At 33.8% G+C, this 10,185-nt stretch overlaps 1 protein-coding gene across 5 annotated transcripts; it reads right to left on the reverse strand.

Annotated features, from left to right (window-relative positions):
* Positions 1-601: 601 nt before the first annotated feature.
* LOC134855125 (superoxide dismutase [Cu-Zn]-like) lies at positions 602-9,757 on the reverse strand. Of its 5 annotated transcripts, none has more exons than XM_063871536.1 (5): positions 9,523-9,757; positions 7,830-7,921; positions 6,490-6,648; positions 6,213-6,330; positions 602-1,074 (listed from the first exon to the last, which is right to left on the reverse strand). In XM_063871536.1, the coding sequence occupies exons 1-5, from the start codon at positions 9,550-9,552 to the stop codon at positions 865-867; spliced, it is 609 nt and encodes a 202-aa protein (XP_063727606.1). In that variant the 5' UTR covers positions 9,553-9,757; the 3' UTR covers positions 602-864. The 5 variants fall into 5 exon arrangements, with proteins under 5 accessions (XP_063727606.1, XP_063727604.1, XP_063727603.1 ...); XM_063871534.1 differs by having other exon boundaries at positions 602-1,058; positions 6,490-6,668; positions 9,523-9,751; XM_063871533.1 differs by having other exon boundaries at positions 6,490-6,668; positions 9,523-9,746.
* Positions 9,758-10,185: the final 428 nt, after the last annotated feature.

Consider the following 10,185-nt stretch of genomic DNA (forward strand, 5'->3'; position numbering starts at 1 on the left):
ATACAAGTCGCAATATATTCAATGACACAGTTGTGTCAACGTTCTGCAACCTTGCCAACGGAGGGCAGGACTTAATGCAAAATTTAGAGCCATCGGTAGCCTTCAAAGTAGCCATCGGCTACCGAAACTCTCAAATTTTTTGAATTTTAAAACTTTGCGAGCTGTCTTTTGTTACAATTTGCAGCGGAACAAAATCCTTCAAATTAATTTCCCGGTCGCGCTTTATCTTAGCCGTTTTAAAGTCCAGGTAGAATTAATTGTTGATTTCACAGTTGTCGTCTTTTTTGCCGGCATCCGTATCTATTAGCATGCGATAATCACAATAAAAAGAAAACATAATTAAGTCAGAATTTCCAATATTTCTAGTGGCGCACAAACCATTCAAATTTGCAGCAAATTCCAGCAATAAAAAAATTATTCTGCAATCAAGTCAACTGTTATCTTCTACATGAGTGTGCTAATCGGCCCACATGCTGAAAGACCTGACCCATTACTTTGCGTTTCAACGTCTTTTTATTAGAAAAAGAGTTCAGCAGCTCTCAACTAGTTTACTAAAACGAAACTTAAGAAAACTGTAATAATTATTAAGTTTATTCACAAAGTTTAAAGCACAAATATTTTACAATCAATTAAAACTTTACAAACTGGGCCAAAAAAAAACATTATTGTCTCCGACAAAATCATACGTACGAAGAGAATGTTTACTTTCAAAACCGTAAGATTCATGTCATATTAAGAACCTTCAAGAGAAACGAGATTTTCCGATTGTTGTAAATTTAATGTAAACTTCCAAGCTGTGTTAATTTTAAAGTTTATTATTAGTGTTAATTATCTGGTAAAATAAATGTCATCTCTACTTCAATTTCAAACCATGAACTTTAGCACTATCAAAAATACTCCAACCATTGCCATCTCAACAACCTGGGACCTGACAATGGAAATTGAACTATCCGTGTATCCGAAGGATATTTCACTCGGAATCCATGACTGTGATTGGCCAATGATGCAACAGCCAACTCTACTTCCGGAGTCACCACTCGGCTGAGAGGTGAAGTCATCTGGGCCAGCGTGGATCTGCAAAACAAAATACGTGTTTATTTATGAATTGTCAGAACAGAAAATAATTGACAGAGCGCGATTGACTGGAGGAAGTTTTTTTTAAAATAAATATACGTCTAACTGGAAACATCCGCTTCGCCAGTGTTAATTTATAAATTATCAGAACAAAAAAAATTGAAGAACTCGATTGAAGATATGAAAACATGGCATACAAAAATACGCGTTTCTGTGTGAAATAAGTGATCTGACTGCTTTTTTAGTTGGACCGATAATTTAAGATTTGTCAATTAATCGCAAATATTCTGAAAACTTTGAGATCCATTATGCACAGCAAAAAAGTCAAAAAATAATTTAAAACTGCGTAAAATAGAAATCTGAAAAAATAAGCCAAAACATAGCCAATACACAGTTGCGAAAGAGCCAATGAACGCAAATAAACAGAAAAAAAATTCTTACTGTTTTTTTTTTTGAAAAATCTCAACTTTCGAATTTCAATATAAAACATGATACACTTAGAGCTCTTTGAATTTCTAGAACAATTTATGACTAGCATTTTTGTGATAATAATAACCCAATTTGAGAATACCGGATCAATAAAAAATTTTTATTTCAATGGGAATCTGAAAACTAAATTCGAAACTAGAAGTCGATCACGTTTTAACAAAAGAAATGAACTGAACTTACAAAGAAAAAAAAGCGGAAAAGTAAACTTGAGCCTGAAAAAATCATCGCGACCTATATATGAGTCTGAATTACCTTAATTGACTCTTAAAAAAACTTTCTACGAAATTCGAGTTACCCCCCAAAGGGTAACAATTTAATATCCAATAAACTGCGTCATACAGATTTACTGCTTTCAAATACTTTCTAAGAAAAATCTAAAAAATTAAAAATAAGCTAACTGACTGTTGAAAAAAAAGTAATGAACGCAAATAAACAGAAAGAGAAACTGACTTTGTTGAAAAAATCTCAACGTTCGAATTTCAAACAAAAAAAAACAGATGCCCTTTAAGCTCTCGGAATTTCTGGAACGATTTATGACTGACGCTTTCGTGGTAACATTAACCCAACTTGAGAAAACTGGATCAACAGGTAAAGTTTTAAATCCAATGGAAATCTTAACATTAAATTGCGCTTTGAAACTAGAAGTCGTTCACGAAATTTCGCACCATTTGCACGTTCGTATTTGGAGAGTGCTATTTACGTCACTTTCAGCAGATGAGTTTCAATTGAACTCAAAAAGTGCATATATATCTAAGCGCATCACAATTTTAAGACTTTTTCCAGAAAAAAGTCACAAAGACCTTTTAGAGTCTTCACTATGTTTATTACTGTTCGGAAACTGAAGTCGTGAAAGTTTTTTCGTCTATTCCACGTTCGTATTTGGAAAGTGCAACTTAATCAACTTTTAGAAGATGAAATGAATTGAACTCAAAAAGTCCATTCATAAATGAATTAATATCTAATGAACATCTTAAGTTATTCCAGCATTTCTAGATTTTTTCCTAACAAAACGAACAGAAAATCACCAAGACCTATATAAGAGTCTTCACTATGTTCAGTGATTCTGAAACAAACAGACAATAGTCCAAAAACTTCAGCCAAAAATTAGTAGCTTGCAAATTTAATAGTGCTCTAAAAACTTGATTTGAAGCCGATAGTTAGCGATTAGCCGAAAAAAAACAAGAAGGAATTCGAACCCAATGCCTTTGTTATCGCAAGTATGGACGTTACCTCAGCGCCAAAGGCGCAGAAGTCATCTCTGTATTGTTTTTGATTATAAATCAAGCAATCAAATGATTCATTGACCGGACAAAAAGTCGCAAGCGTTATTATTTTTATATCATAACTATCTGCATTATAAGCCAAGATATTCCAAAAAACTAAATCTGTAGCATTTTAAAAACTGATATTTCTTAGTTGCAGATAAATTGTTTTCCTGACAATATAACTATCACACTTAAGTTACTGTCAAAAAATGGGCTATTCTAATATTTGCCACGAAGACCTAGACAGCCACTACGCATGGCTTGTTTGCTGATTTTTGAAAGGTTTGATTGCTCTCTCAGTTAACTCTTGAAGTTATTATGTTTCGAATGCGGCTTTAAAGCAAGGATGAAAGAAAAATACACAACGCATGGTTTATTCAATGATTGTGCAACAGCTTGACCGCTCTTTCATCTAACGATCATCAAATGATTATGCTTCGAATGGGAAATCAAATTTTAAACTCTTACACAGAGTCGAAGCAGAGCTTTGCATCAGTTGGAATGCAAAAAAAAAATCAGTCAAGAAAAAAATGAGAGTAATTAAAAAAACTGTTTTTTAGAAGAAGTAAAATGACTTTAAAAAAATCATGCAGGCAAAAATTGCAGCCCGACTCAAGTAGCGTTTTAACCTTTGAAACGATCTATAAAAGTGCTGTTAAAATGTCTTAAAAGACAAATACTAACAAACAACGAACAATTTTAGTTCATTTTATCTTAGACGAAAAAGCTCTGACTACCAGCAGCTTGAGCAAAATAGCTCAAAGAAAAACGTTCCAACTCAAAAAAAAAAACAATTAACAAAATGATCAAGTTAACTTTTCCCAAAAACTGTTTCTAAATTTTGAAAACTGAAAAAAAAATTAAAAAAGCTACCAAGCTACATATCACAAAAATTACAAAGATAAATGGTAATGCTAATTGTTTTAAATTATCTAGATTATGCAGAAACAGATTAATTTAGCAAGAAACTTTAGAAAAACGTCAAAAATACTTAAAGTTTTAATTTGACATTTGCTAGCACTTCAGACTTTTTAAACCCAGGCTCAACTAATGCGGCTACTTTCCACAAAATATAGGATCGAAAATGAAAACTTTTAAAAAATCAATTATTGACGAAAAACTTGCCATGGAAAAATTGTACAAACAGGAGAAAAACTCATCACTAAGTTATCTGCACAAATACGATAATGATAAACACAGCCATTAGCACAATCAAAATTGATGAAGGTTTCGACAGCAGTTGCTCAATGAAATAAGACACTGAAAAAAAATCCTATTTTCATATTTCATTTTTTTTTCATTCTTTTCTAAGAGGGTCTTGTGAGATTGTTTTAGACTTTCTAAATTTTACTTGAGAAATTAACAGATGAGATGCAAAGCTTTGCACCACTAGCAATACAACACAAACATATTATGACAAACTAACCACCATAATGCGACGAAAACTTATGATTAAAAAAACACAGGTCCCAGTCGGATTCGAACCACATTTTTGTTGTCTCAAGCAGATGTGTTACCTAAGCCAGCTGCGGTGGTTAAACTATTGATTTTGATTACTAAACTGAAGCATCTGCGAAATGATTTGAACAAATTTGTTGACGGGGAAAAGTCTAGTATCCGGGTGCAACACCCTTGCTTATCGCAAGGGTAAAAAGCAGTGATGAAAATAAATAAATACGCATGGCTTGTTAGCTGATTGGTCAAAAGCTCGACCGCTCTTGCAGCTACCACTCATCAACTGATTATGCCTCGAATAGTAACATGAAACTCAACTATAAAAAAACAAGGATGAAAAGGAAATACTAAAAACGCATGGCTTGTTCGATAATTGCTGACAAGCTTGACCGCTCTTTCAACTAACGCTCATCAACTGATTATGCCTCGAATAGTAACATGAAACTCAACTATAAAAAATAAGGATGAAAAGAAAATACTAAAAACGCATGGCTTGTTCGATAATTGCTGAAAAGCTTGGCCGCTCTTTCAACTAACGCTCATCAACTGATTATGCCTCGAATAGTAACATGAAACTCAAAACTATAAAAAATAAGGATAAGAAAAAACTAAAAACGCATGGCTTGTTCGATAATTGCTGAAAAACTTGACCGCTCTTGCAGCTACCGCTCATCAGCTGATTATGCCTCGAATAGTAACATGAAACTCAACTATAAAAATAAGGATGAAAAGAAAATACTAAAAACGCATGGCTTGTTCGATAATTGCTGAAAAGCTTGACCGCTCTTTCAACTAACGCTCATCAACTGATTATACTTCGAATGGGACCATTAAACACAAATTATAAAAACCAAATATCAAAATAATACAAACAACGCATGACTTGTTCGATGATTGCTCTAAAGCTTGCAGCTCTTTCAGCAAACAATCATCGACTGATTATGCGACTCAAAAACAATTAAACGGAAACAACTAAAACAAACATAGCCAACAGACAGTTATAAAAAGACAGTTATTTCAAATTAAAAAATACATGGCCTTAGGTTTCTTTGAATTTCTCGAACTATTGATGATTGACACTTTTTCGATAAAAGCAGCCTCATTGAAAGAACTAGATCAATCGGTAAACTTTTGATTCCGCTGAGAAATCTGAAAATTGAATTCCACTTTCGAAACTAGAAGTCGATCACGTTTTTTCTGACCATTAAACTTTTACTGTTCGATAGTGGAATTTGCCTTACTTTTAACGAAGGAAATGAACTGAACTTAAAGTCAAACGTCAAACCGCGAAGAAGTAAATTTTAGCGTGAACAAATTTGAAGACTTTTCTGAAAAAAAAAACATACCGCAAGACCTAGGTAGGAGTATTCACTATGTTCATGACTTTTAATATTTCCGTTATTTCATGACTATTGGCCGAACAAAAATGCAATTTGTGAACCATCGACACATGATGAAAAACCTAACACCTATTCAACAACTTCAATTTGAAAAATGGCTAGATCATAACGCTTTTTTTCGTACTCTATTATACTTGAATGAAAATATGAATGAAAGTATATCCTCTTTTTGACGAGAAAGAAGTAAAGAAGCCTCAAAGCAGAAATATAAGTACAAATATCAAAAAACACTCGGCAGCGAAGAATACAACTCATTTAAGCCGACCGCGTACGATCCTATAAGCATGGGAGCAAAATGGATAATTCCAGAAAAATAAGCTGCGATTCAACCAAATTTAGACGCACATATCTTTGTAATTGCTCCCACTATTGAAGAGCGACGGATTATTTGTGCTCAGTGTAATTTTTTTGAACACCAAACTTAGAACAGAATTTTTTTATCCAATCTGAAAGAATTTTTTTAATCCAATTTGAAAGATATTATTGATCAGTACTGTTATTTGATTTTCAAACACAGCTAGCAGCTCACCACAATTGCTCTGCCTCTGATGGGGTTTGTCCCAGTGAGGGAGCTGTCAGAATCCACAAACACGTCCACCGCCTCACCGTCTTCATTCGCACAGATGTTGCCAAGGTCACCCACGTGCCTAAAACAGACGGAAGAGGGGAGTGATTAGAAATACACTTGAAACTATATGAGAACCTTATTAGTCTCTGGCTGAATGTTTTGTTCCTCTAAATTAAGTCCCTAGTGAATAAATGAAGTCCATAGGACGCCAATTCATATTAACTAGAATAAGTATTACCTGTTGGTATCATTGATGTTTCCATGAGTAGCACTCAGTGGGTCATAGTGACCCCCCGAGGCCACACATCTGCCCTCTCCCACATCTGCCCTGTACACACTGCCGTACGTGTGCACGTGGAAGCCATGATAGCCATGGGACAGCCCTTTCACCTGTACTCTGTACTCAAGGCCAGAACTCTGTACAAAAACAACAACAAATTTACCCGAACTTGACATAACTGCAAATACCTATATTGACCGTAATTATGTTGTAGAAGAAAGAAATAGCAGATGCAAATTACAATTCATAAGTCAAATATCCTAACAAATTAATACTCAAGGGCAGATCTCTCAAATTCGGCAAAAATTTAGCAGCTAAAAACTGATAATAACAAGGATAGCCGGTTACTGTGCAAATAGAACAGAATGTTCCGACCATAGATTTTAAACGATACATTTTTTCTAATTAGTGTCGTTTTTTTGTGTTGTGCGAAAAAAAATCTGAACGAAAAAAGAAATTAGGAACATTCGACAGTCATAGTCAAATTGACCACTTGGAAAACAGTTTTCGTAGAAAAGAAAAAGAAAACCAAAAAAAATCGTTAAAAACTTTTGCAGCAATTTTTTGAACTTTCGGTTCCCAAAATTGCGCTGAAAAGTTTGAAAAACTAACTTTACTCGAGTAAAACTAAATTTTAGCGGTTTAAACAAGCTATTTTAAGCCTGCAAATCTTATTTTGACAAACCTTATTAGCTCGAAATTAATCCAAAAACCAAAAATTTCAAATCGGTTTTTCTCGACACAGATTTTTTTTCATATAATTTTAATGTCTTTCGAATCACGACCTAAAAAAAATCGATCCATTCCGATCAAATAATATAAGCCGACCCAATCCGATGATTATTTGTGGCACCTGATTTTTCGTGGAAAACAAAAAAAACTAAAACAAACCCGAGTAAAAGTTCTCCACATGTTTCCAATGGTCGGAACAATAACTCAAATTTAAGTTCAGCAATGCAAATAGTGTTTCAAAAACGGACAAATAGCTGGTATAGGTATTCAATTAGAACTAACTCAATACTAAAAAAATTAAAACAAAATTCAGTTTTGAGCTGTCGAACATAATGATTCATAGGATTGGAGAAATACAAGTTATCATTCAAAAGATAAACGCGCATAGCGAATTTCTAAAAAAAAATTCCACGAGCGTCTAGAACTCTCGCAAAAAAAATTATGTAGCATAAAACAAACTAAAATCAATTATATAAATTTCGAAATTTAGAAAAAAATATATCAAAATAACATCAAAAAACATCACAAACATCAAAATAAAAACATCAAAATTTGATTTGACTCACGCCTTCTCTGAGGAAGACAGCTCCTTGTAGATTATCTTGGAAGACGCACATGCCATAATGGTTGAATGAAACATCGGAGCTTGCATCATTTCCTGAAAAAAAAATTCAGAAGATGAACGATTTCTTAATGTTTACCAAGATTTGAAACATTATCTTTGATCACATAAAAGTCCTCAAATATCTTCACAGGTATAACCAATTTAAGCTTTAAATTTAACGTTTGACACAGAAGCAAAGCTCCACTTCGCCAACCCAAGCCCTCCGAATTAACAAGTGCGCTCTGGCCACCAATAAGGCGGATTAAAATCCGCCATTAAACTGCCAACCCTGAAGTAATATGCAGCAAAAAACTATTTTGTAGAAAAATAATTCATGCGAGATAGATTGGAAAATTCCAACTGGCAATATAGCACAAGCGTTTTCTTGGTGAACAGCCATCGGCGTTGAAAACAAAAAAAATGCGTCAACGTCAATTTTATGAAGATACTCGGTAACAAATCTTGATCACAACAAGAACGAAGGTTATAATTTACCACAAATCCCTCAGCAAAAATATTTCCAACGCACAAAAAATACTGTGTGAAGATCAGGTATTTGAAAACACGACCAGAAACAAAAACAATAAAGGCAGCTATTCACTTGACAATCGACAACAGCATGGATGGTAAATAGGAAAAAGGGTGGTATATTACAATGAATGTTAATTTTGGAAAGCTTCTATTTTCATTTATTCAAGTTAATTCTACAGTTTAACCAAGAGTAAAAAGACAACTAGCTTGTAACGCACCTCCGGTGCTTCGAATTTTTGTCAACTCTAAAAAACCTCGCAGGTTGAAAATAAGTTCAGCATCCTTCGAATGTACTCTAACATTCAACTGATTTTGTTAAACTAGTTGTTAACCCGAAAAAAATCTACATTTCGATTTGGTAACGCTTGCTAATCGCAAGCGTTAATATTTATTTAGTCATATACCAAAATTTGAGTATCTTTTTATTTTGTAGCTGAGTAGGTTTTTGTCTTCATTTTGATACCAAAATTTGAGTTTATTTTTATTTTGTAGCGGAGTAGGTTTTTGTCTTCATTTTGATGTGACTACTTATGCTATAACTAAACTACTTACAAGCTTTTTTGCGCTTCTCGCCAACTGTGCATAGGTACACAACATGACCATAGGAAACTATAAAATAGACGATAGATGACTTTTTTGATGTCAATTATTTAAATGAATTAAACGTTCAAAACATTTGAAAACAATATTAGAACAAGAAATGGAGACTCATTCTAGTACAAACGTGTTATCATAAAAAAAATGATAACTTTGACAGGTCCAAACTTATCAATACTTCTTTCTTTCAACAGTCCTCAAAAAACAAGTTATAACATAGCTATTTCCAAAGAACCTTGAGAGCTAGTTATTACATCTAGGGTATAATTAAGATAGAGGGGCCCAAAAAACTAACCGACCGGGTCCATGTAAATTTATCCCTATTGTTATTTGTTCAAGTTTAATTTCAACTTTTTTTGCTTAAATGATGTCAATTGAAGTATCGATTAAGTATGAGCGAATGAGGCGGTTGATTACGTTTGAGAAAAAGTTTTGAAATGACGGACTAGTGCATTTTGAGTTCCTTTATTGCAGTATTTGCTCAAAATTTGCCCTCTATCACACTTGTACTACATAAAGCTACTAACTTGCAGTGCAGGATGAATGCGAAAGCGCATAGTTGATCAAGTAAAGACTTATGACCAGAAACAACTGCATATTTATAACTTAACAAAACAGTTTAAGTAGCTTGACACAAATTCACTGATCAAGATTCGCTGATGTTTGCGTGACAATAGAACAGACAGATTAAACTAGTTTTCAAAGCTATACTACACAAAAGTAAAACCAATTACAAATCAAATTCGATGTGACACTGGAACTTTGAAAATGCTTGCATATGCCAATCATGTTCTCTTTTAGTTGACCTGGACCACTCATTCGCAAAAAAAAATAAAAATGGAGCTTTGAAGTTTTACACGCTTTGAAGTGCAGCTTTGAAGTTTTTTTCTAGCTTTGAAAATGATCATTCATATCGTTTATCTGCTTCAAGCTCAATAACAGACGCGGGTCCTTTCAATAGGTTACCCACCAGTAGATTAAGCTAAGGAAAGGTTTATATTTGAAAGAGGCAGGCGACCGCGCCTCCAAAAATCGTTGCCCTAATCACATAAACCTTTGATTTAATGTTAAACAGAGGCGTAGCAGTGCTTTGCACCACTTATGGTACAACACAACCATAGCATGACTAACTAGCAGATAGAAATTGAGACGAACCGCTGTCGAAAAAAAAAGTTTTGAAAATATCGAGA

The sequence above is a fragment of the Symsagittifera roscoffensis genome, chromosome 10 (assembly GCF_963678635.1).
Source record: "Symsagittifera roscoffensis chromosome 10, txSymRosc1.1, whole genome shotgun sequence".
In the NCBI taxonomy this organism is placed as follows: domain Eukaryota; kingdom Metazoa; phylum Xenacoelomorpha; order Acoela; family Convolutidae; genus Symsagittifera; species Symsagittifera roscoffensis.